The sequence below is a fragment of the Aethalodelphis obliquidens genome, unplaced genomic scaffold, assembly GCF_003676395.1.
Source record: "Aethalodelphis obliquidens isolate GAN/ISIS:26980383/991018 unplaced genomic scaffold, ASM367639v1 scaffold5, whole genome shotgun sequence".
Classification (NCBI taxonomy): Eukaryota; Metazoa; Chordata; class Mammalia; order Artiodactyla; family Delphinidae; genus Aethalodelphis; species Aethalodelphis obliquidens.
In genome coordinates this window covers 11220958-11247238 of record NW_020837949.1, presented here as the reverse complement: position 1 = coordinate 11247238, position 26281 = coordinate 11220958, and the positions used below count along the sequence as shown (strand labels likewise).

General features: G+C 45.9%; 2 protein-coding genes across 8 annotated transcripts in view; both read right to left on the bottom strand.

The window, feature by feature from the left end:
- Positions 1–681, bottom strand: part of TCAF2 (TRPM8 channel associated factor 2) — a 30905-nt gene extending 30224 nt beyond the window's left edge. Inside the window, exon 1 of the mRNA XM_027101648.1 lies at positions 566–681. The gene's annotated coding sequence lies outside the window, so the exon portion shown is untranslated. The remainder of the gene's footprint in view (positions 1–565) is intronic.
- A 13916-nt stretch (positions 682–14597) lies between these two features.
- TCAF1 (TRPM8 channel associated factor 1) overlaps positions 14598–26281 on the bottom strand; it is a 47201-nt gene continuing 35517 nt past the window's right edge. For 6 of the 7 annotated variants that reach the window (XM_027101638.1, XM_027101639.1, XM_027101641.1 and 3 more), the window contains 7 exons: positions 24693–25687; positions 24308–24405; positions 22965–23178; positions 22410–22649; positions 21025–21362; positions 19085–19335; positions 14598–16509 (listed from right to left, as the gene is read on the bottom strand). In XM_027101638.1, coding sequence (XP_026957439.1) covers positions 16500–16509; positions 19085–19335; positions 21025–21362; positions 22410–22649; positions 22965–23178; positions 24308–24405; positions 24693–25687 — 2146 coding nt within the window. In that variant the 3' untranslated portion in view covers positions 14598–16499. The remainder of the gene's footprint in view (positions 16510–19084; positions 19336–21024; positions 21363–22409; positions 22650–22964; positions 23179–24307; positions 24406–24692; positions 25688–26281) is intronic. The other variant, XR_003431839.1, reaches the window with a different exon arrangement.

Below are 26281 nucleotides of genomic sequence, written 5' to 3'. Positions count from 1 at the left end.
CTACCACCTCTTAATATTGCCCCCAGTAAAGTGAATTCACAAAAAAGCACCAGTTCCCAGCTGGAGTATGGAGCCCGTGGGTGAGTGAGCTCAGCTTGCGGGTTTGGGGTAGGAAAAGGCAGCGAGAGATCAGGAAGCCTGAGGTCGAGCCAACCACCTCTGACAGGACAAGGGAGGTCTTTCACGAATCCGGGCCTCCCTAGTTTTACAGGAAAAGCACCAAAAAACCCAGGAGATGAGTAATATGTTCTCAGAACTTTGACCACATCTCTCCATAACTACATGCCCGGGCGCGCGCACCCAGAATCACACCCACACACAATCACACATCTTTTGTCAAATTCTTGACTCACAAATTCAAAGAGGCGAGAGAAAGGTGTCTTGAGACAAACAGCAAATAGGGAAAGAAGGGCGAAACGAAACAAGAACGTGAACCTAAGAAGACAGACACCCCGATTGCCGGGAACCTTCTCAGATCTGTAACTGACACCTTGGGGCGTACCCGTGTCCCCAGGTGCTCGGCCCCCGGCCCACCCTACGGACCCGCTCGGATCGGCAAACTCACGCTGGGGCGGCCGGGGTGCGCGGTGCAGGCCAGAGCGTGGAGGCCGGAGCCGAGGTTCGGCAGGCGGTCCCGGCGCGGCAGGAGCTGCGGGGCGGGGCGGGGCGAGGGGGCGGTGCCCGGGAGGCTCCTCCCCGCCGCGCCAGGGGCGGGGCCGGACTCCTGCGGGGTTCGCAGCCCGTCCCGCCCCCCCGGGAGGTGGGGCCTCTCGGCCCTCGGTTGTCCGGGCCGAAACCGGCTACCCCGGGCTCTCCGAGGGTCGCGTCGGAGCGAGAGGGAGCTCCGCAAAGTTGCTGTCACAGTTGGTGAGGAAAGCACACGCCAAGTCTCCAGTAAGGCAGACTCGGGGCGAAGAATCCCCCAACAGCACGTAACCCACGGCCGAGGCTCTGCTTGGGACCCGCGTGGAACTGGGTCCCCTCCCCTCCGGTCCGGGGGTGCGGCGCCGGAGAATCCAGGCTGTCGTGTCACCGCCTCAGGGCGGCTCCTGAGTTGAGGGGCTGCCCCCTGGTGGCCAGCGACCGGCCTTGCACCCCGTGCCGGGCGGGATTCTCGGCGGTCCACGGAGCTCCCCCAAGAGAACTGAGTCTAGGAGTGTAGGCAGAAATGCCGCCCAGTGATGTGCTTGCTAGGAAGGAAACGTGCTCGTTACAACACCAGACACGTCCATTCCAGCTAAAGCTATAGAGTGGCTGCTGCTTGGATTTCTACCTAAAACTGGTGGGAAGGTCAAAATCAAGGTTAAAGAGTTCTAAATTTGCCGCGAATCTGATTTTGCACAGCTTTGTGCAGCAGATGCGCTGTTTTAACTTTTATGGAGTTTTTGTTTTGTTTTGTTTTAGGGGGAGAGAGTAACAGGTAGGGGTGGGGACACCCGTGCGTACTTGAGAGCGATTATGGAGACGGGGGCTTTAGATCCCTATTTTATAATCCCCCCACCCCCGTTTGGGGCTAACACTGGTTATACATGTAAATCATCGCACTGTTCGTAAAGTTACCGGATGTATCTATTTTTCTTAAAGGTTCATGACTGTCTTTTTATAAGCATGAATTAAAAGTAGCAGTTAATCTTACATCCTCGTTGATTTTAACATGTTGTGGACACTTCACTCATATTCTCTTCTGTCTCGGGGCTTATCAAGGCCAGTGCCTTCACCAGATCTGAGCCCATTCTCTTTGTAAAATAGGTAGCACCTCCTCCAGGATCTTGCTGTCGAGTTCCCTTTTATGTATTTTCATTTTTAAAATCTTTTTGACTTCTTCCTGGGTAAAAATATACTTTGGTAAACTCCGTTTCTTGCCTATCTGTATAGAACATGTTATTTATTTCCTGCAGCTCACCCTCACCTTTGCCAAGAATGAAGTTCAAACCTTGCAATCCAGCTTCTGCTTCTTCCACTTCATTCCCTTCCCAAGTCCAGGCTCCACCCCTGCCTCCCCTTAAGTGTACACTGGGTAGTGTTGACTGACTTTTCATTTTCCCTCTTTGGTGTTAAACTAACATAATGCTAATTATTATTCTATTTTTCTTTGGATCTTTACGAAAATATACTTTCAGGATTTTAAAGCAGTTTTTTTTTTTGTTGTTTGAGAGTGGGGGCAATCAGGAATGAAGTGCTGATACTTATTTTAATATGTTGTGAAATGCTTTTTGTTACGGGCTGAATTGTGATTGAATTAAAATGAGGCCAGTGAGGTGGGACCCTAATCTAATAAGACTGGTGTCCCTGTGAGAAGAGGAAGAGACACTAGGGATGCCCTCACAGAGAGAACAAGCCATATGAGGACACAGTGAGAAGGAGACATCCCTAAGTCACTGAGAGAGGCCTCAGGGAAACTGACCCCTGCTGGCACCTAGATCTTGAACTTCCAGTCTCCAGAACATGAGAAAGTAAATTTCTGTTCTTTAAGCCAAAGACAACTCAAAATTACCTAATCAGTAAATTCTAACAGTAAGTTAGTGGTTAAATTAAGCTACATCATACAGTGGAACACTTTTCAACTGTTAAAAGGAATGAAGTAACTCTGCAGGTACTAGTATGGAAATGTTTAAAAGTTTAATGTTTAAAATGTGTTGGTTAGTGTGTATAATATTATCTTGTTTAATATAGAAAAAGATTTTATAGAGACACACAGCTTCTGTGTGTGTGTGTGTGTGTGTGTGTGTGTGAAGAACTTAATAACCATAGTTACCTCTGGTAAGTGATTCCAGGGTGTTTGGGAATGGAGAATACTTTTCATCTACTGTAGTTGTTTTTTAAAAATATATATTAATTATTTTATTTATTTATTTTTGGCTGTGTTGGGTCTTTGTTGCTGTGTGCGGGCTCTCTCTAGTTGTGGTGAGCAGGAGCTACTCCTCATTGCAGTGTGTGGGCTTCTCATTGCGTTGGCTTCTCTTATTGCAGAGCACAGGCTCTAGGCACACGGGCTTCAGTAGTTGTGGCATGCGGGCTCAGTAGTTGTGGCTCGCAGGGTCTACAGCGTAGGCTCAGTAGTTGTGGTGCACAGGCTTAGTTGCTCCGTGGCATGTGGGATCTTCCCGGACCAGGGCTCAAACCCGTGTCCCCTGCATTGGCAGGTGGATTCTTAACCACTGAGCTACCAGGGAAGTCCTTCTTTTTTTAAATATAACTTTTCTTTTTCTTTCTTTCTTTTTTCTTTTGGTTTTATTGAGTTATAATTGATGTACAGCACTATATAAGTTTAGGGTGTACAGCATAATGATCTGACTTACACACATAAGGAAATGATTATCACAATAAGTTTAGTGAACGTCCATCGTCTCATATAGATGCAAGGTGAAAGAAATAGAAAAAAGTTTTCTTTGTGATGAGAACAGTTAGGATTTACTCTCTGAACAGCTTTTGTATATCAGGTACTGCATGTAAATTATCTTTATCATGTTGTACCTTATATCTCTAGAACTTATTTGTCTTATAACTGGAAGTTTGTACCTTTTGACTGCCTTCCTCCAATTCACCCTCCTCCCACACCCAGCCTCTGGTAACCACAAATATAATCTCTTTTCCTAGGAGTTTGGTTTTGAAGTATCATTGAGCTACCACACTGTATTAGTTTTTTGTTACATAACACAGTGAGTTGATATTTCTGTACGTTTAAAAATGATCCCCTTGGTAAGTCTAGTTGTTGTCTACCACTGTACAAAGATACTACATAATTATTGACTATATTCCTCACACTGCACATTTCATACCTGTGACTGATTTAGTTTGTAACTAAAAGTTTGTACCTCTTAACCTCCCTCACCTCTTCACCACCACCACCACCCCCTCGACAACCGCCGCCTGTTTGTTCTCTGTGCCTATGACTCTGTTTCTGTTTAGTTTTTTTTTTTTTTTGGCGGCGTGTGGGCCTCTCACTGCTGTGGCCCCTCCTGTCGTGGAGCACAGGCTCCGGACGCGCAGGCTCAGCGGCCATGGCTCACGGGCCCAGCCGCTCCGCGGCATGTGGGATCTTCCCGGACCGGGGCACGAACCCGTGTCCCCTGCATCGGCAGGCAGACTCTCAACTACTGCGCCACCAGGGAAGCCCTCTGTTTAGTTTTGTGTGTTCATTTGTTTTGTTTTTTAGATTCCACATATAAGTGAAATCATAAAGTATTTGCCTTGTCTGATTTATTTCAGTTAGCATAATACCCTCTAGGTCCGTCCATGTTGTCGAAAGTGAGAAGATTTTATTCTTTTCTATGGTTGAGTAATACTCCATTGTGTGGGGCTGCAGGGCCTTGGTGGTACCAGGGCTAGTGCTGGCCTACTGGCAGGTGGGGCTGGGTTCTGGCCCCTCTGGTGGGCAGTGGCGTGTCCTGGGGTGACTGGGGGTTCAAGGGGTCCTATGGTAGCTGGCCTGCTGTCTGCTGGGGCTGTGTTCCTACCCAGCTAGCTACTTGGTCTGGGGTGTCTCAGGACTGGGCCTGGCTGGCTGGTCGGTGGGGTCAGGTCCCAGTTCTAATAAGCTAGAGGACAGATCCCCAAATCACACTTGCCAACACCAGTGCTTCACCGTGGGATGAGCACCCCAGAATGGCCGCTGCCAGCATCTGTGTCCCCAGAATGAGTCCCAGCTGCCGTCTGCCTCTTTTGGAGGCTCTCCAAGATGAGTAAGCAGGTCTGACCTTGGCTCGTTTCCTATTACTGCTTTTGCCTTGGGTCCCGGAGTGGGTAAGATTTTGTGTGTGCCCTGTAAGAGTGACGTCTCTATTTCTTACAGCCCTTTGACTATTGCGAAAGTAAGCCGTGCTAGCCTTCAAAGCCAAACATTCTGGGGCTTGTCTTCCCAGTGCAGAACCCCTAAGGCTGGGGAGTCCCAATGTGAGGCTCAGACCCCTCGCTCCTTGGGGAGAACCTCTGCAATTTTCATTATTCTCCTGTTTGTGGGTCACCTACATGGGAGTATGGGTCTTGATTGTACCATGATTCTGTCCCGACTACCCCTTTTGTTGTGGTTCCTTCTTTATATCTTTAGCTGTAGAAGATCTTTTCTGGTAGATTCTGGTTTTTCTCATCAGTCCTTGCTCTACTATCCTCGTAAATAGTGTAATTTTGGTGTGGCCGTGAGAGGAGGTGAGCTCAGGGTCTTCCTACTCCACCGTCTTGGCCAAACTCCCCTCCAGGGGTTTTCTTTAAGGTTGCTCGATGTACAAAACTCCCTCCTACCAAAGTGCAATTTCCTTCTCCTAGAAAATGACTCTTTTTTCATATCTTAGCTCAGTCATCACTTCCTAAGGAAAGACTGTCCTAACCTCCAGAACTGTACTAAATCGTCCTTCTGATAAACCTCTCTTCTTACCCAGGTTGTAATTTTACAGTTATTTGTATGCTTATCTGATTAATGTTGTTCTCTCTCATAGGCTCTCATGGTATGAGTGTGGAGTCTGTCTCCTTTTTGCCCACCATTGATTTTGGTTCATTTCTGGAATGTAGTATCTTAATAAATATATAAATGTATGTTGAATAAATAAGTATATAGTGAATCTTCAAGAAATGTCTGTTGAATTGGTGAGTAAATAAGTCTTTGGAGGATTAGTGCAAACCTGATTGGCAGAGAACCAAATGCAGTCATGTTGCAGAAAGAAGGAGCATGGCGAAACCTATACAAGGAAGACAGTTTGGATACAACAGATCAGAATTTCCGAATACTTCAGGATGGAAACCCAATGTGAGGTGAAGTTAGTTGAGTTCTTGGTCTCATACCAGCAAACAACTGACCTTTGAGAAGCAAAGTGGGAAACGAGCCCTGAGGGAGGGTCAAGCAAGTTCCATGTCAGCGCTGAGCTCAAGATCTCTTTTGAGAGTTTGTGCTCTTAGGTTTTAACCGGTTTCTACCTACATCAATCTCAGTCTTTATGGTAAAATACCATATTTACTTTACCATATTGTTCTAAAAGGATTCCTGAGCCTATTTCAGTGTTGATCTAACAGAAGAAGGGATTTCAAACAAAGGTGATTTTTCCAGGGTCAGAGAGCAGAAGCAGACCCACCATCAGTAACGTACCTGCCATTTGGGAGCAAGGGTTGGCTGAAGAATGGAGACAAAGCCACATAAGGCACAGCATAAGGGTCCATTTTAAAAAATTGGGAAATGAAAGATGGTGACCAGCATGGATGTGACTAAGGATCATTGCTCATGTGAAGGTGTGAACCCCCAGGCCTTTCCTCCCACCCAGGAGAACACAGAAACTAGTCCATGAAAGTCAGCATCTTCTCACGGGGCACATATTCTGTGAGGCACTCTGGGAGATGACGGTGATACTGTGGTCAGTAAGTCGAGAGAGGAGAGGAGACACGGAACAACTATAGTATCAGGTGGATTTATGTAGATGCTGAATTGGCTGCAAATGAAGTGCAAGGGAACAGAAAGGAAGAAGCGATGATTTCTAATCAAGATATCAGAGAAGAACTTACAGAGGTAACACTAAAACTTAGCCTTGGAGAAATATGTATGGTCTTTGTGGGCAGATGAGGGTGGCAGACATTACAAAGTGAGGCTATGTCATAGTCTGCAGCATGAAGATGTGTGTGTGAAAAGCTCGGTTTGAGAAAAAATGTTCATTGTGAGTGGAGCTTGTTAACAGGACTTGTATATATAGTGCTAGCTCTACGAGGCATTTGGGCCAGATTTTAAGGGACTTTGGCTGGTATACTAAGGAGCTTGGATTGTAGTCTCCAATTTGTAGGAAGGTTTTTAAGAAATGCCATGTAAGAAACACTGAGGTTACCTCCTCAACGTCTCTTTTCTACCTCACCTCTCTTGTCCTTTCTAACCAAATCGCAATTTTGTTCAGATAATCTACCTCTCCCCTACAAGGTTCAGGGGGCAATGAAGCCATTTCCAGTTCCAAGGGTAGATACGAATTAGCTTAAGCCAGGCATGCTAATCCACGCCCTTTGCACTGCAACGATGGGCTCCTTTTGGGTTATAAACAATGTAATAATTGTCTAGCGTACACAGATCAGAGTTTTCATTGTTACTAGTGTTACATCAGTCCATTTTTGTCAAATAGAGGAAAATCTCTGCAGTAATTCCGGTTTCTCACTACGCCAAATGCAGGCGTTACTTTATACACATGCTTTGCAACTGTGGGCTAGCATTAATAGTCACTGGCCTCCTTCTTCAATTATTTTTAGTTACGAGTTAAACTTAATGTGGTCCCATATAGTCTTTCCCTAAAGGGCCTCAGGAATCTGGAAAGGATTAGCCACACTCTAATTTAGGAATAGAAATGGATGAATCCACCTATGTGCCTGTACTGGTATGAGTCACTGGCGAGGTTAATTAAGTCACTAAGATGATCCAGAACAGGTGTCTACAGCTGTTTCAAGAAGGAGTGTTTTTGTGGCTATGAAAATGCTCGGCTCAGATCTCCCAACTGCAGGGAGTGGGTATGCAGCTGACGGACGGACTCAGCTGCTGTGCTCTAGAATCCTTGGCGCCAAAGCCACGTGGCCCAGGAGCTTCTGCTGGCCAGTGATTAAGTATGGTGGGAGCACTAAGGAGACATGGGACTTTTTTGGTTTGTGACTTTGGCTCGCGGACTCTCCAATCGCGGCCTTGTCAAAACCTTCTGAGACCTACAGTGCAAACCATTCCCTCTTTCACTCTCTCCTCACAAAGGTTAAAACTACATCGCAGTCTGATGGTTCTTCCAGCCTCCTCTGGGTCTCTCTCCATCTTCTCTCACAAGTGTTTCTCTTAATAAACCTCTTGTACACCTGACCTCATCAGGCTTCTGCCTCTTGGAGGACCCAGGCTAATTTAAGTACTGTTATAATTATATCTCCTAACATTAAAACGCTCAAGTGTATTCATTAAAATTGTGTTGTAGTGGGAGTAAAGAGCAAAGTCATCAACTTGAGAGTATTTAGGGAAGACTCATCCACATTTTTCATTCTGTAGTACATGTATGATAACCTTTATTCAAATTATAGCATGGTCTGTTTCCAGGGGCAAGTTCCTGCCTGCATGTTTATTTAAAGCAATAAGCTGGAGTTTGCTGGCCATCTTGACAGGTGGCCAGCCCTAATTCAGAGTTATAAAAGTTTTCATATTCTCCTTTGGTGCATTTGTGAAATTAATGTGGGGTGTATTTTGGGTTATAAGTATATGGAATATATATGGTAGGAGCCAGTAATGTTCCAACCACAGAAGATGTCTTGGAGAAAATCACTGCCACTCCAGAGATATCCAGGCTGAAACTCTCTCCCTCCATTGATGAATGAGGGAGGGGGCTTCTTACATTTCTAAACTCCTCCCATTTCCAGGTCAGACATAAACTTTGGTTTTGTACCGAAGATTTCAGCCATTTGGGAACCAGTGGAGCTGACTTAGCCCAAGGCTGCGTGGATGTTCTTCCTCCAGCTCTGAAATATCAGACCCAATGGGTAGGCACACAACAGATCCAAGTTCCTATAATTGCACCTACACCAGTGTGGTTTATACATCTTCATACACAATCCCACAAGGGTTGCAACTATCAAGATGCCAGAGGGGCTGTTGTATGGGGATTGGGAATCATGGAAGGCCAAATATATCCATAACAAAATTCCTACAGAGGAAGAGTGTGTCAAAGTTCCTACTCTTATAAAGACCAGCAACATAATTCTTTTTCCTGCAAATGTTATTTCAGAATCTATTCTGAAGTTCCTGTGACATGAAGGCCTTCCTTTTTAAGTCTTCCCATTATATATTGAGACTTGTGATCCAAAGTGTCTTTTAATTTGAACTGAGGTCGAATGGACATCGTTCAGCTTCTTGGGCAGGTGGGGGAAAGGGGGAAGGGTGGATATAGAATGACAAGCCAGGAGTAACTGAGTCTAAGGTTCCCACTACTCTCTACACATTTGTCGTGATGGGCATCAACATATACGACTAAAATTTTCATTGCTATGCAAGTTTTGTCAATTGTTTCCAGATCAATTTTCTCCGTATGAATTTGGTTCCAAATTCTACTTACTGGATCCATCGGGTCATTGACAGGGGCCCAGAAATTAGTATAGAAAAGTATAGAGTCGTGTCTCCATTCAGTCCCTTTGGTAGAGGCCATAACAACTACTGAGATGAGCCCCTCTTTCTTTTTAGTCAGAGAAATTTCAGAGGGGAGCAGCTGCAAAATTTATTGTGAAATGTGGCTTGACTTTGAGGACAGACATTCAAAAGTTACAAGTGTCCATTAGGTTAATGGCCCCTAATAGAATGTTAAGGTCAGAAATCTGTGGTCAAGACTTACATCTGAGAAAGTAGCTATTGACTGTTCTAGGGATGAAACTCATGTCTGTCTTGCTGCTCTCAATATGCCAAATATAATTTTACCTCTCTTTGCCGTGAATTATCTGCAGGCTTTGCTCCATCATTTCCTTTAAGAATTTGCTCAAATGTCGCCTTATCAGAGAGGCTTTCCTGGACCTCACTACCCATTGTCTACTCCTCTATCCCAGAACACTCTCTTCCCCATCCTTTGTTTTATAATACTTCACAGGACTTAACATACCTGATATATGTTTATTTGTTCTTTTTTTTTTTTTTTTTTTTTTTTTTTGGCGGTACGTGGGCCTCTCACTGCTGTGGCCTCTCCCGTTGCGGAGCACAGGCTCCGGCCGCGCAGGCTCAGCGGCCATGGCTCACGGGCCCAGCCGCTCCGCGGCATGTGGGATCTTCCCAGACCGGGGCACGAACCCGCGTCCCCTGCATCGGCAGGCGGACTCTCAACCACTGCGTCACCAGGGAAGCCCTATTTGTTCATTTTTATGTTCTAACTGGAACATGGGAAGGAGCTTTATTATGTTTACCTTGTACTTCCAGACCCTGTAACAGTAACTAGCATTGCAGTCTGTGTTCAATACATGTTTATTTAATGAACTTTTAGGTGACTTGATGGCTAGACTAGAAGAGGATGCCCAAATGTGGGAAATGTATCTTTCAGAAACCAAAATTTTATACTGGTTTTATGAATGTTTAAGAAACATGTTATGAATGTTTCTTAAAAGAGGGCAGATAAAACAAGAAGGTTGGGCTTCCCTGGTGGTGCAGTGGTTGAGAGTCTGCCTGCCGATGCAGGGGACACGGGTTCGTGCCCCGGTCCGGGAAGCTCCCACATGCCGCGGAGCGGCTAGGCCCATGAGCCATGGCCGCTGAGCCTGCGTGTCGGAGCCTGTGCTGCGCAACGGGAGAGGCCACAACAGTGAGAGGCCCGCGTACCGCAAAAAAAAAAAAAAAAAAAAAAAAAAAGGTTTTTAATTTAACTTGGAGAAGTGTTTCTCTAGTGGCTTCATCTAGTTTAGTGCTAAAAAAAATGTTGAAAATCTGGGTGAGGCCATGGACCTTTACTACCTTAATCTCCTATCCCAACAGAGATTCTAAGTTTAGCAAGGGAAGTCTGAGCACTGGGGAAATGCGTCTTCCAGTTTCCGCTTTAAATTTCAATTCCTTCTGTGTGCACCAATTATAGCGGTTAGGAAATGAAATTACATGAGTTGTAAAGGTTTGTTGTTATCCCTCCTATGTAAAAGCAAGCTGCTACTCTCATGACTGCTTCCCATTCCTCCTAGGCATGGCCCAGACCTACATTTAAGGAGTGGGCATGTTTCAGACAATAAGTGAGTGCCCCTTGAGCATTGAGCACGGTCCCAACTTCATTTTGGTTTACAACCAAGACTTCCACCAAGTCTAGGGGATCCTAAGGGAACCATCCTTTCCCAGGATATCTCTTGTGATATTAATTGTGATATTAAGTTTTTTCTAACTTATCCCTTATGCTCAGTCAAGAGAAGTACAGTTTTGAATTTTCTGTAAGAGAAACAAAGGCTCTTTCTCTATTCTTTTGCATTAGGAAAGAAAAAAAAAAGCAGCCCCTGACACCCAGGAAGTTGTCTGACACTCACAGCTAGAACATGGCCACGTTTGCCCTGTCGGACATAAAAATTTCACAGAACATTGACATCAGACAAGGTCACTCTGAGACTATGATAAATAAAGTTAGATGGAAACAAGATCTCTGGGCAACCACAAAATACCAGACACATCTCTCTCTTGTCTAAAGTGAGTAACTGCTGCTTTTTTTAAAAAAGCCAATTCCAGCTTTAAGCTCACTTTAGTCAGCCCTCCTTAGAGATGAGATTTATTGAGAAACTCACTCAGAAGTGCCACTGCTTCTTGAGAGCATCCAATCCAGAACAAAGCCTTGCTTCCTTAGACCCTCCCTTAAACTGCCTACCCAAGCCCAAATCCTATAACAGGTTCTTTCTAACACTCTTTTACTGAGACTCCCACAGTTCCCTGTGGTGTGCATTTCCCTCAGCTGCGATAAGTAATACGTCCAACTTGTTCAACTACAGGTGTGTTCCTGATGGTCTTTGGCTGGAGGGCATTAACACCATCACCGGCTATACCTGAGCATATTCTCTCCTCCCCACCCCATCAAAGGCCCTTTTTTTTTTTTGCGGTACACGGGCCTCTCACTGTTGTGGCCTTTCTCGTTGCGGAGCACAGGCTCTGGACACGCAGGCTCAGCAGCCATGGCTCATGGGCCCAGCCGCTCTGCGGCACGTGGGATCTTCCCAGACCGGGGAACGAACCCGTGTCCGCTGCATCAGCAGGCGAACACTCAACCACTGCGCCACCAGGGAAGCCCCAAAGGCCCTTCTTTATCCAGTACCAGAGATCCACTAGGCTTTATCCAAAGGTCACTCAAACACTTCTGATAAGTCAGATCTTTGCCCTTTTATCGTTTATCTGAAAGTTTCCCTATGAGGACCTGAGATTTAAGTCTGCTCTAAGTTTTGATTAAGTTCGTCATCAATAAATAAGCTTATAGTGCCAATCATCCTGTGATTAAATGTCAAAAGCCTTAACTAAGGCTTGTTATTGTTTGCTTTGTAACAGTTTGGTTCCAAGGCTACACAGATAGCAAGAAAAGGAGAAACTATTAAAAAAAAAAGTTGGAGTTTCCTCTCCTGTCTCTGTTAACCTTGACAAAGGGTGAGGAATGAGCTTATCATCTTTCCAGGTTCTTGGCTGCTGTTTACATCAGACACTTCCCAGATGAGAGGACTAGGCATAGGCAGAGCCTGCCGTATTATTGAGAAGTGGAGCGGGGTCTTCTCTCTATGTCTCTGGGGCCTCTTCCCAACCACTTGACTTGTTTTTATACTGTACATTTGATCATTTTGCCCTCCCTCCTACCCTTTCAGCACTATCTCAGTTCTCAAATTATACTAAATAATTTTGGCAATCTGTGAAAGTGCCTATGATGTCCAAATTTAGGCAGCTCAGGCAAAGAAATTTTTAGTACCTCCAAGTACATATTTCTTAACTAATTATATATGAGTCCCTATATAGTGCAGATGAACAGGATTAACTCTCTGATGGCCCTCAGGTGCACATATTTGTATTAACATAATCCTTGGCTTCTGACACTGTCATCACTGGTCAATGCATACCTTGTTTTTAATTTACTCATTTATTTATTCTATTTATTTCTAATATAATGAGCATCTATGAAACCAACCACCTAACATGACACTAGAACATTGGAAATAAACTGCTCAAGCTTTCCTATCAAAGAAACGCTTCTCTTTACAGCATTTAAATCACAAGAATCCAAATAAGTAACATTTCTGTAACTCTCGAATTAGATGTGGAATTGTTTTTGTGTATCTGTAGCTAGATGTCTGAAAAGTTAAGGATAACCTCCACCCCTTCTCTACCACACTTGGAAGACTGACTCCAATTATGTGGGTCAATGAAAGAAATCTGTTTCAAAATGGAAGCCAAGTAGGGGTCCAAAATCTTTGAAGGAGTAAAGAACGTAGGCGTGAATTAGTCTTGAAAGAAGGGTGTGTTACTTTTGTCAGCAAGAATAGTCAATATCTAGGGCAGTATTTGATTACTTACTGGCCTGTTAAGTACATATATTAGGTGAGGTTGTGACATTGGGTGGGGACATTGGTTTAGGGACTAGGTAAATCAGAGAGTGATCTTGAGAGGAGATAGGAAAGATTTCCAATAAATGCAGTTGTTGAAGATTGGCAGTAAGGTCAGTCAATACTCATTAGAGAGCTCCAGTTGGCCTTGGAAGGTAGACAACAGAAGAGAGTAAATTAATGAAGAAGGAAGAGCCACCAAGAAGCTAGGCATAGCAAGACACATGGAACTTGGGAGCCTGAAGATGTCTACTAGACAGCTGGCTGTTTCTCCCAACTACAGGGAAAAAATAGCGGAAAATCGATTATGATATTGAGGCAGTTTGGCAAAGAACATACCAAAGAGACTAACAGATGGATAGAAATCCTCTGACATCACCTGGTCTCGTATATGACTAAAACTTATCAAAACTGTGAAATGAATAGTTCAGGAAAGCGTACATCATGGTCTTGAAATGCTCCTGGAATAGAGACAAACATCATGTGCCTTCTTGGGAAAGAACACTAGTTGGTGATTTTCATGAACACCCTGTTGCACATTCATTCACTCAACAGATATTGAAAACCTGCTAGACAGTAAGCTGAATCAGCAGACACATGGTGAGATGGGGACAGGATTTGTCTTCTGTGGAACACCTGTAGAAACAAGAGAAGGGGAAGTGTGTCTGAATAGCTGGAGGGTATTTAGTGCGGTTAGAACTAGAGAGTGATGGGGAGATGTGATGAGCCTTGGACACACCGGGTGGATCCAAATACTTGAGGGCCTTATAAGCCATTTTAAGTGTTTTGATTGGACTGTATCTTAGTTAATATGAAGCCATTGAAGGGTTTTTATTTAAGTTTATTAAAAAATTTTCAAAGTAATACATGCACAAGGTAAAAAATTAAATAGTACAGAAGGACTTAAAATGAAAAACAGTTTCCCACCCCACCCTTTTAACCCTAGTCCCATACCCTAGAGGCAATGCGTTTAACAGTTTCTATTTTTAGATATTCTGTTAACTAACTTCCTAACATTAAATAATGTTTGAACAATAATTTCTTGACTTATTAACTTTAGACAATCTTTAATAATCCCCCATTACAAAAGATAAGGATTTAACTTACACTATTCCCACCTTTCATTTGCCTATCCTTTTCCAAATTTTTGATAGATGTCATTTTTAATACTTCTATTGGTTTATAGTTTTGAACAGTAACAATCCTTTAGTCCTTGTTCCATTAACTGTAGACTTTATCTTTTCATCCCCATTTGGAATAGGTAAGTAATTCTACTCTTCCCTCCACCTCTCTTCCCCCAACTAATTCTCAGCCTCTTTCTGCTTTCTTTTTCCTTTTCAGGATTACTTTCCCTTTTATTTCTGAATAAAAGATTAAGCCTCTCATGTTTTACCTATAGGCTAATCAGAACACTGAATACCAATCGATAGTATCTACATTATTTTGGCTTTGTAAATACTGTTTACTGGGAGCTAAGTAGAAGCTGGGATATTTTCTTCCAAACATATCCAATGTCATGTTTCCTGTGTCACTTGAAATGAAATGTACCTACTGCCAATATCAAAATGAGTCTCTTCTTACATTCCATGATTTTTTAAATTATTGTCTCATAATTGAACCTGAATTTGACATTTCTGTTTTGTTCTCTTGTTTACTAAAGAATGTGTCTCCTCCATATTCTCAAACATTCCAGCTTCTCAAGGATATCTATGGCACAGAATGCATATTCTCCCCAGAGAGCCTGAAACTGTGTACTCTCATCTGAAATGGGGCTCTTGGATAACTGTCACTCTAGAGTGAGCCATCCTATTGGATACCTGTCACTCTAGAGTGAGCCATCCTATTGGATAACTGTCACTCTGAAGTGAGCCTTCCTGTTGGATAACTGTCACTCTGGAGTGAGCCTTCCTGTTGGATAACTGTCACTCTGGAGTGAGCTATCCTATTGGATAATGGTCACTCTGGAGTGAGCTATCCTATTGGATAACTGTCACTCTGGAGTGAGCTATCCTATTGGATAATGGTCACTCTGGAGTCAGCCATCCTGGGTGAGGTCCACTGTTTTCTGGATTCCATTTCTTTCTCTTTCCCGATTTTCATTCTCATTTTGCCGGAGAACTTCCTCAGTAGGTGAGAGAGAACTTCCTTTCCAGGTGCTAAGAGGGTAGACTTTCTGAAAACTCGCATGTCGGAAAATTCCTTTCGACTTGACTCTTGACAGTTTGGCTTGCTATGGAATTCTGGGTACAAAGATTTTCCATGTGTGAAGACACTTCTCTATTGGCTTCTAGCATTGTGTTGATGATGAAAAATCGGCTCCCAGTCTAGTTCTCATCCCTTTTTAGTTGAGCTAATTATGATGACCTAATTTTATTTTTTTCTCTTGGCACTTTCAGTATCTTCACTCTATCCTTAATATATATCCAGAATTTCACAAGATTATGTCTAGATGTAGGTTGTATAGGGTCCTCTCAATTTGGAGACTTATTTCTGTTCAATTTTCTTTTCTTCACAACATTTCCTGTGTTCTCTTCCAGAAACTCATAACAGTTAGATATTGTCTGTGTCTCTTTCCTCTCTTTATATTTTCTATTTCTTTTTGCTCTATATCTAGGGAGATTCCCTCAACCTTATTTTACAGCCTGTCTACTAAATATTTTTGGCAGTCCTATTTCAATTTAAGGGCTCCTCTTATTTTCAGGGTTTTCCCTTTCTTTGTAGCATCCTGTTTTTATCTTACAAATGCACCTTAGATGTCTCCGAAGATATTTAAGTCATTTTCTTCCATGTTATCTGTTGCCCCTAGAGTCTGTTATATTTTTCAAATCTCCTGATTGTTTATTTTTCTCACATGCTGCTCCCCTGGTCCCTCCCCCAACCCCTAAGGCTCAATGTCTGGGAATTCCCAGCTGACCATTTGCACTGAAGAATCAGTATAACTTTTTATAGGAGCTGCTGTGGGTTCCCTCTGCCATTGTGTGGTCTGTCTGCTTCTCCAGTAAGCCTTTCTGTGACTAAAATCACTTGGTTACTTGAGTAGGGATCTCAGCCATCTGTAGAGAACTAACTGCTAGGGGCTCACTTTTTTCCCCAAAACAGAAATTTATTTTGGAGCACCAACTCCTACCTTTCCTCAAGCAGTTTATTCGATTCCTTTACACAAACAACAACAATGAACAACAACAACAACAGACTTAACAGAAACCAGTGGTAGGTTGCCTGTATTCTGTGCAAAGGTTGGGGTAGAATGAGATGGGGTTCAATTTCACACCTGACATAATTCTTCAGCAGACAGACTTTTCAGGTGCCCAAATCTCTTTGGGGTTACATGTTCAGATCAGCTTATATTCCGTCTGAAAGGAGCTGCACTCTTTCATTATCACTTCTTCCACTTTCTCTCTTCCAGAAATGTGTTGAGATCTTCTTCAATTATAACCAAATTCCTTCAGTTTTCTTTGCTGAGATGTGTCAATTCTCTTTTACATTTCTTGACTTCGGTTTCAGTGGGGCCTGGGGAGGGAGGGAAGTAAACTTACATGTTCAGTTCATCATCTTAAATTCAAAGTCCCATTGGAAGCTTTTAGACAGGGGAGTGACATGGATAACTCGATATTTTTAAAAGGTCCCCGGGGCTGTACTGCTGAAAATGGACTAAGGAGGGCAAGAATGGGTATAAAAATTGTTCTAAATGACTGAGGATCTAATTTTCTTTCTGAAAACATACAATGTCTGAGACTTTTGGGAGTCAGACACTTTACCAAAATAGCCCATCGTTCAAAATCCAATAAGCTAGTAGAATGCTTTCATGGTGCCCTGGAGATAAGGACTGAAACCCGAAGATCCCGGAACCCAGATGACTGGGACCGTACTGAAGGGACCATCCCAGCACCGTCCATTGGGAGCACCTCAGGAGCCTACCTCAGAGTCTTCCTTTGAACTGGCATTTGGGGTAAACAAAAGGACTTTCTGTTCTGATAAAATTAGATGAGAGCTAAGTAAAAACAGCCAAAGTGCTGGCGAGGAGGGACATAAAGTTCCTTCTGTTTGCTGGTTCATTTCTTCATTTCCTCATTTATTTGCTTGTTCAAAGCACTGTAGTTACTACAACTCATTTGTATTCAGAATGCCTGGGTTCAGATCCCAGATCTATCACTTATTACCAATAAAGGCTTAGGCAATTTACCCAATCTCCATAAAATTCAGTTCACTCATTTGAAAAATGGGAGCTGTTCAGTTTCCATTCCATAGGTTACTGTGAAGATTAAATGAAACAGTCTATATACTTGGCACATACTCAACAACCCACTAATTGATAGCAATTATTTTCAATGCTGAATGAATATTTAACATCTACGTTTGAAGTACCTGGATGATAGATACTCATGAAATAAGGGAAAATAATTCTAGTATTAAGAAATGACACAATAAAAGAATCGAAAGAAAAACATTGTCTAGGTCAAATCTTATTGTCTGTGCATCCATCCAATTCCCAATTAAGCAAATAAAACAGTGCATTAAAGCAACTAAATCAAAAGAAGTGAGCTAAAGGAAAACTGGCTGGATGTACACAGCATTAATCCTGGAGCCCCAACTCTAGCTGAAACTACGAAGAATTGGGAGGTTCTGAATAAGACTGGAAGAAAAGTTAAAAATCTCTGAATGTACTGTAATTAAATGAAATTTGGGTCAGTTGCATCCAGTTATCTTGTTCCAGTGTAAAGGTTCTATTTGTGCATGGACTTTATCTGCCAAACAGCGACAGGAATCTGTGTCACTGCGGAAATATAAACACCAATCACTCAGCCGGATGCTCCTTGTTTGCTAAGGATGAACATCCTCATGGAATTGTTCTGGTTTTCAAGCGACTTCCACTCTTAATCAAAGAAGGGATTTTACCTGAAAGATGGAATTGAAGAAGGAGACCAAACCCCAAGCAGCTTTTAAAACCCCACTATAAATATAGAGACCTTCCTTTAGATCATAGGGCAATATACCAGAACCCTTTCAGAGTCAGTGTATAAAAGTGTAGGATGGGATAGGGTTAATCCACTGCATCTGTAAATGCCATTTGAAAGTGCAGTCCTGATCTAAAATGATACTGAGTTAATTTGACAGTAACAGTGGCAGCTGACAATTTCTCAGTACCTACTAAATGCCAGGTACTGTCACTTTTAGAGGCACTAAAATTTAATCCTCACAATAGTCCTATGAAATAGATCCCATTTTATAGATGAGGAAATTGAGTCACAGAGAAGTTCAGGAGCTTGCCCAGAGTCATATAACTAACTGGTGAAAGAAGCAGAACTTGGATATGGTAAGTCAACTGTGAGAGATGATGACCTTAACCCCTGGGCTGTGGGAGGAGAATGGGGAGTAGGAAACTCACTACTCTGTGGACCATCATGAAATAAAACCACCCCTTAGAGTGCATGCCCAGTATCCACAATCCTCAGAATGACCGGTCTGTCTTCACCCACAACCCTGTGAGGCAGGGATCTTTACCCTCACCTTACACACAAAGAAATGGGAGTTCAGAGATAAAACGACTTTCCCAAGAGCTAACCCTAGTTATGGGCTCTTCGTAATACACCAGACAGCTTTTGGAAAACTACCTAAGACATAAAATATATGAGTCATCAGGGAGCTGTCTGAATATCATGGTAAATTAGTATTTCAGTTGGGTTCTATGGTCAGGTTTTTGGGGAAATGATCAAAATAAAAGCCCAGGGAGTCCTCAGGGTGAGAGCCACCCTCTATGGGCTATGGCCCACGATGGTGAACCAAGGGCTGGCATCGGAGCAGGGGCCAAAGCTCTCAGCACTGGCCCAGCACAGGGTCAGGAGGGCATCTGATGGCTGAGAGCAGAGGAATGAGCTCATAAACAGAAGGCTTTGCTCCTGAGGAATTACGATTCCACTTTTTTCTGTGTTCTGAACCCACTCCCCAGAGATACGACTAAGATCTAGGGGCAGTGAGCTTGGGAGGGCAAGGCTAGAACCTAAGAGGCAGAGGTCGAGGAGTGAATCCCCATCTCTGCCTAACTCCCCAAACCTCTCTACCTGCCACCTCGCTGGGCACTCCTTACATCTGTGTGAGGAGGTACAATTTCATAATATTTTCCTTCCACTCAGGCAGATAGGCCAGGCTGGTTGCCACTTCCTTCTGGATCGGCCAGGCCCAGGCCTCAAAGAACGGAGCCAGGTTCTTCTGCACTTGGTGGGAGAACATCTTCACCCACAGATTCATTTTGTCGACATTGTCTGTGGGCAGGTTGGTCTGGTTCCTATACTCAGTGAAGAGACGGATGAACGGCTCCCACCCAAAGGCCTCCTGGAGCTGGAAAGAGAAGGAAGGAGGAGGATGAGACATCTGATCTACAAGAGACCCAACAAACACTCTAAATGAGTTAACGCGTTTCACCCCTTAAACACCAGTTTCATGTCTATCACTGACCCTCTGCTGTTTTACCTGCCAGCCTCACGTGCTACTGTCATGTTCTGACGACGAGAAGGGCCTCTGAGCCGGCACAGGGCTCAACACAAAGCAGACACTCAAGACAGCTGTGGTGAAAACTGTAGGATTTACTACCAATATCATTATTCACCTATCTCACTAGACCATGAAAGTAGTCACAGGATATTACACGAGGATTTAAAATTGGTTGAAGTGAAAAAATCCACTGTTTTTCATAGTTGCAAAGTTAAACCCCAACAAGTAGGGAACTCCCAGCCGTATCCTGACATAATCCACACTAACTGTAGGTCTATGTCAATTTGCAAGGCGACCAAAAACGGCCTTTGGGAAAAAAGGTGAGTCCAGTAGAAGCAGAAGACAATGTATAGTCTAGGTAGCTAGAATTAAGAGTAAGGCATAATTTTGGGAAAAGGCAGCCGTCCCGAGGCTGTTGGAAACAGCCCATGTTAATTTGTTTATTTTTGGCTGTGCTGGGTCTCTGTTGCTGTGCGCAGGCTTTCTCTAGTTGCGGCAAGCGGGGGCTACTCTTTGCTCTGGTGTGAGGGCTTCTCATTGCGGTGGCTTCTCTTGTTGTGGAGCGCGGGCTCCGTAGTTGCGGTGCATGGGCTTAGTTGCTCTGTGGCATGTGGGATCTTCCCGGACCAGGGCTCGAACCCGTGTCCCCTGCATTGGCACGTGGATTCTTAACCACTGCGCCACCAGGGAAGCAGTTCCAACCTCAACTTGATTTCACAGAGGAGGAACTTCTGTCCCGATGACAAGGTTAAAGCAGTCTCCTAGCAGTGTCATCGTCGTTCTTGTGGCGGAGGGGATCTGCAGTGAGAACTCCAGCAGGTGGAAGGGCCAGAATAGAGTGTGGCTGGCCTGAGACTGAGTTCCAGAATCCAAGGTGATGAAACTCTCCACAGTGAGCTGGGAACTGATCCAGGGACCGGGGGGCTGGAACTGGGGTGTTGTGTGATAACTAAAAGGCAAAGGCCACCCCCATGTCCAGTTCAGTGAGGAAACCTGGCTTGCTTATAAGGTGGAAACCGAGGCACAGCCAGGTCATAATAAGAAGACGGTTTACTCGCCTAGGGAAAAAACAGCTCCTTTCCCACATATTGCGCGCGCGTGTGTGTGTGTGTGCGCGCGTGTGTGCGCGCGCGCGTCGGGGTGTGTTCAGCTTTAGGGAGCTATTTAAACAGCGCGGTTTGGCTCCAGTCTCAGGCGTGTCTGGGCTTAAAGCCAGTGACAGCAACTATGTTTGTTAGCATCACATTTGCCTCTACCAATTTTTAACCTTTCTCAGTGCTTTCTGTCTACTCTCAAAAATCTCTTCAGAGTCCTGGGGTGAAGGGTGGGGCTGAGGCGATTAAGTCCACCTTAGGGCCGTGCAAAGTGATGCCCTGAGAAGCATCCTCAACCAGCACCTTCACACCTGGGCACTGTCAGGACCTCCCCAACCTGGTGTGGGAGGCGGGTCAGCGGGAGGTCCCCCGGGCACCATGCTACCATCTGCTCAGGGTCCCCACTGCGGGGCTCCCACCACCGCCCACACTGGCCCAGCACCTGTAAGTACGTTTCCAGGGCCGTCCACGCGTTCCAGTTTTTCACATTGGGACCCTTGCCCAGGTAGATTCTGACTCTCTTCTCCCGAACTGGGGGCCACAGAGCGATATTGGCTCGTCCTCGAGGGATGCCCAGGACCGTCTCGTGCACATAGACACACCACAGGTTGCAGGTGGCCTCGGTGGTGTGCGGGGGGAACTCCCACTCCTGTCGCTGCTGGTTGCGGCCCAGCTCGTGCACAGGGCCCCACAGCCCCTTGGTTCTGATGAGTTTCTCACTGATGAGCTCCTGCACCGACTCCAGGTGACACATGATGGGGTAGCCTGCGTGCATCCAGCCTGGGAAATGCAGGAGGGGGAAAAGGAGGTTAGAGTGCTCCCCACCCATCTAACAAAATTATTCTCTCTATTGTATCTCCCAAAACACCCAGCCCCCGCTGACCCCATGACTTCCAGAACCCTGTAATGCTCAGAAAGGCAAAACCCAGAGCCTCCCGGGCCTTCCTCCTTACCCTCTCATTCTGTAATAATGCTTTCATCGCCGCTCTGACTGGCTATGGGAGCCGAGGCAGGTTACAGATCGCCGTTCATGTTACTATTCAATTTTTCTGTTTCTCTGAGAGTGCTCTGTCTGTGTGAACCCATCATTATACTCTTTTCTCAAAATTAAGAACTTGTGGTTCTCATTCTTTAGACATGGAATTGCCCACGTCGACACTACCTTATTGTGATCATCTACATAAGCCAGGAAAACTAAGGTCCAGAGAGATTTCCTTGGTTCTTTAATTTCTATACACCCTTCATTTTTCAGGCCTCTTGACCTGCTGGCAAAGATCTCTTTATTCAGTGCTTTCTCCCAACACCTGTGACCTAGGAAGAGGCCCTCGGTCGGTTTTATCGACTCCTTGAAGTCCCCTGATGGAAGTCTGTGAAAACCCAGCATGTATTTTCTGCACCATTCCCACTGTTTGATAACATCTCTTGACTAAAACTGTTACATATTTTAACATACTGTGTACATAGAGTTCTACGGCCTGCTTTTTATGTGTCACATAACCTCATCATATTTCCTTATGCCATCAAAATATCTTTAAAGACTTTAAATGTCTTCCTTAATGTCCACTGAAGGTATACACAATACATTACTGAACCAGTCCATAACTGTTGGGCACTTAGGTAGTTTCCAGTGTTTTGTTGGGGGACACAGCGAGTCTTTTTTTTTTTTTGACGCATTTTTTCCCTTTCCATTTAAATAGCAAGGATTACATTTTATATGCTTTGCCATAAGAACATTTCTACCCTGCTGGCTGCCCACTGCATGGCTGTTGCAAGAAGGAAGGCCCTAAGGGGGGGCAGCATGCACAGAGGTTTGCCCCAGGCACCCACCAACTGAGATCTGCACGTCGGCAACAATCCTCTGAGGCAGACGCAGGGGGAAAGGCTCAGCACCTAGCCGGGCCACGGCCTGCATCACCTCGTCCCAGAGGCGTAGCAGCGGCTCAGGGTTCTCCAGAGTGCGAAGGTTTGCGGTTGGCACCGTCAAGATGATGTTGTCTGTAGCCAGCTCTCCCCAGGGACCTGGATTCTCCTGGATACGCCTCTTCCATTCCTCCTGGGATGTCTCCCCTGGAAGACAGGCCACAGCGCTTGAAACTTGTTTCCCCAAATCCCTGACATTAACACGTTCAACTTGCACCCCAGCAGGAGAACACCAATGCCATGAACAACCACATACCTGCTCTATCCTTCGTGTACAAAGGTCCCATGGATGGGATACGGTTTGGTCTTTATCCCCTCAGCCTCAAAGCTGACTGTAAGGAAGCTTCCCTCCCTTCCCTCCACCAATCCGAATCTCCCTCTTCCCATACCAGGCAGCCCCAGGTGACCTCCTCACCCCCAGCTCTCCCTGTCCCTCGGGTTCGCTCCAGGGCGTCCACTCACCTAGCCTGTAGTAGGGAGCATGCACAGCCCCCTTAACCGTGACAGGCACAGAGCCCAGCTTGCTGCCCTGCGGCACAATGATGTACAGGAGGCCCCCCCAGAGGCAGGTTATCGACTTCGTGGGCTTGTCCAGGCAGCAGCGGTTAATCACAAGGGGGCCTCGGAACAGCTTGCTGGCCCTGGTCAGGTCATCGGTGTGGCAGCCAATCTGCACCTGGAGCAGAGAGATCCCCCACCTAGTGGCCCTGGGGCATGCATGAGCCAAAGGGGAGAGCACCCAGGACATGGGGACAGGAAGGGTCACGGGGCCATGACCCTAGGCAAGTCCAGGCATCCCACCATTTATAAGCCCTGTACGCTAAACCCATGAAATTGTATCATCCCTCAAGGTCGTATGGACCAGATCGTGTAAATTCACTCTCGGGGCGGGTCAAACAGCTCCACAAAGGGTCACGCTGAGACACTGATGCAGGGGCACCAGGTGTGGCCCAGATGCTAATTCTGAGGTGGGCGACTCCACACAGAGTCCCCTGCTGTCTCTGTAACAGCCAGAATCCCAGGCTGCCTATTCCCCCGTGGTGATTCTGGCTTTGGGAACGGGCAGCGGGGATCCTGCCTTTTGACCTGAGAGGCCCAGTGGGAGAAAACGTGACCGGCTGATGTGGAAGATTGATTCAGGTCCACCTGTTCTCCCAGGCCCCTATTCCTGCGCCGGTGGAGTCACCCCTGTCCTCAGAGGCATCCTGGGACTGCTCTCCCGGGTTTATGCTACACAAGTTCCAGGACAGATACAGGCACAAAACAGACGCTAACCATCACGATGACCCACAAGGGGGATAGAGCAGGACGGCAGCTTAATGTTGTGAATACGGTGTGTGCATGTGAAAGTGACAGAGCTGACGCGGACCGGGCAAGCTAGGAACAGTGTATGGTGTCACAGGGAAGAAGCCGGAGTCAGAAGGTCCTCATGCTTTGATGTGAAATGTACACGGGATGGAACGTGGGCTAAGATTTATTGGACTGTGTGCTAGGGCACCAGCCATCTGGTACCTTTCTTATTCCCCACTCTATGACATAAGTTAAAAGCACAAAACTTGAGCCAGAAGCTGGTTAGGTTTGAGTCCTGGGCACTGAAATGTATCAAATCCATACATTTCAATCAATCAGTTAGCTGTTCTGCACCTTAGCTGCTCCATCCTAGGCAACTAAGGGGGTAGAAGTACATGCCCTTAGTGCCAGCTGGTTTTGTAGGAAGGTCAGGTGAGTTGCCCACTATGAAAGCAAGAGGATTTGGCTTCCGTATTTGCGTTCCACGTTACGTGGTGAGATGGGGCATGTCTTACCTTCAGGTCAGCAGAGGCAGCGGCTTCAGGCAGCGAGACCTCTATAATTTGCCTCCCGGGTATGTAGAGCCCGGTGCTCATCCAGCAATACCTGGTGCCTGCCAAAAGCAAAGGAAGAGTAGACGTTACCCTTCCTCCGTGATTCCATCGCCACCCAGCTTCCAGAGCCCCTTCACGAGCTCTGCACATCTTCCTGCCTGTGCTGCCCTGGCTCTACTCTTCCAAACATCACCTAAAACCTCCACCCCCATCTCCTTGAGAGTGCACGGCAGAGGACGGAGATGGCCTCCTGGGGGTGATAAGATCTGGAGCTGAGCTGCTGAAGTCATCACGACCCATTGCCCTCCAGTTCCCACGCACCAGGCTCCCACCCCTCATTCCTTACCTGGATTGTTGCAGTTGACCTCAACAGTGATAGGAGATTCCGAGGGGCGCAGGTAGGGGCTGCTGTACATATCCTCAATTTCTGGGACTAACAGAGAGAGGTCACTTCCAGAGTGGGCCAGCCCAGTGGCCAGGGAGAGCATAGCACCCCTGCAGCAGTCGTTGATGACAGGGTTCTCTCGGGTCGCTACTGGGAGCCGATAGCGACTCAGCAGCTTCCTTAGGAGCCGATGCACCGACATGTAGGCAGGGATCTCCTCTGCGGGGATCTGCAGGAAGGCTGCGCCATCCGGTCCCAGCTTCGCCAACCAGCCCTTCTCCACGTTCCCTCTCTTCCTGCCCATTATAACCTGGAACTCGGCCAGGGTGGAACGGAAGTGATAGGTCCTTATCCCTGCCTTAGGAGTACGAAAGGGCCCAGGGTTGAGGCTTTGGCTGGTGATGCTAATGCCAAAGGGGTTGAGGAGGAGGTTTCCTGGGAACCGAGCCAAAGGGGACACTCCTGGGTTCTTGAAGGCCCACCACCAGGCTTGGGCTCCAACAAACAGGCCCCCGCCCTCTGCTACAAACTCCTGCAACTCCTTGACTCCCACATCACTCACAGGCTCAAAGCAATAGACACTGGCATCGCTGGTCAGATTGGGCTCAATGCTGCTGTCTATGCCCCCCACTGCAAGCAGCCCACTCAGAGTCCTCAGTTCTGTCTGCACCACGACCTTGCCTCTACGGCCTGCGTCCAGCCAGCGCACAGCATTGAGCAGAAAGGGGCCCAGTTTACCAACGGTGAAAAGGACCTTGTGGCCAGTCACAACCACCCGGCCCCGGCCGTAGCGGGCAGCCGCTATGACACAGCCATGGTAGGAATCTAGCCCCAGGGGAAAGGCTAAAGCCCCGTGCACTAGCAGCTGGGACGGGAAACAGTCCGAGTTGCTGATGTCCAGCTCAGAAATCCCGTGCAGGAGTTCATCTCTGTCCTCGGAGAGATCGTCTTCACAACTGCAAAAGACACACGTGTTCTCTATTACAAAGCACTCAGAACAGCACCCAGCACATAGCAAGTGTCAGACTTACTAATACCATTTTTAGCTCTTACACGGGAACTGGGAGAACAAAGTGGGCAGACCCGGCCTCACTGGGTATGGAGACTTGTTGGAGGGAAGACAGAGGCACTCAGCATTAATTCTGCTCTTTCTCTGTGTGCAAACCCTCCAAAGGAAATCTCGAAAGAAGTCCTGCTGGGTGTACCCAATACCATATCTTAAATATACTGGGTTTAAGTGTTTGTTTCAGCCTTTTAAACACTATACAAAGAACTGAATGGAAAATCATGGTTTCATTCTTATAAGGAGGCTTGTTTATAATGTCATGCATCGAATTTTCTACAAATAAAGTCAACAGAGAGCTGAGTCAGTCAGTGGCGTTAGTGAAGAATCACTGTTATCTCAAAAGGTGGGGCAGGGAGCTGACCGGCCTCGACTCTAGTGGGGCCCTCCTGTTACGTGAACCCAAGAGGATTGACCGCCTACACCCAGAATCCCACACATTTGTTGCCGGCCCAACAGGGGTGATACACATCTGTGCTATAAGGTT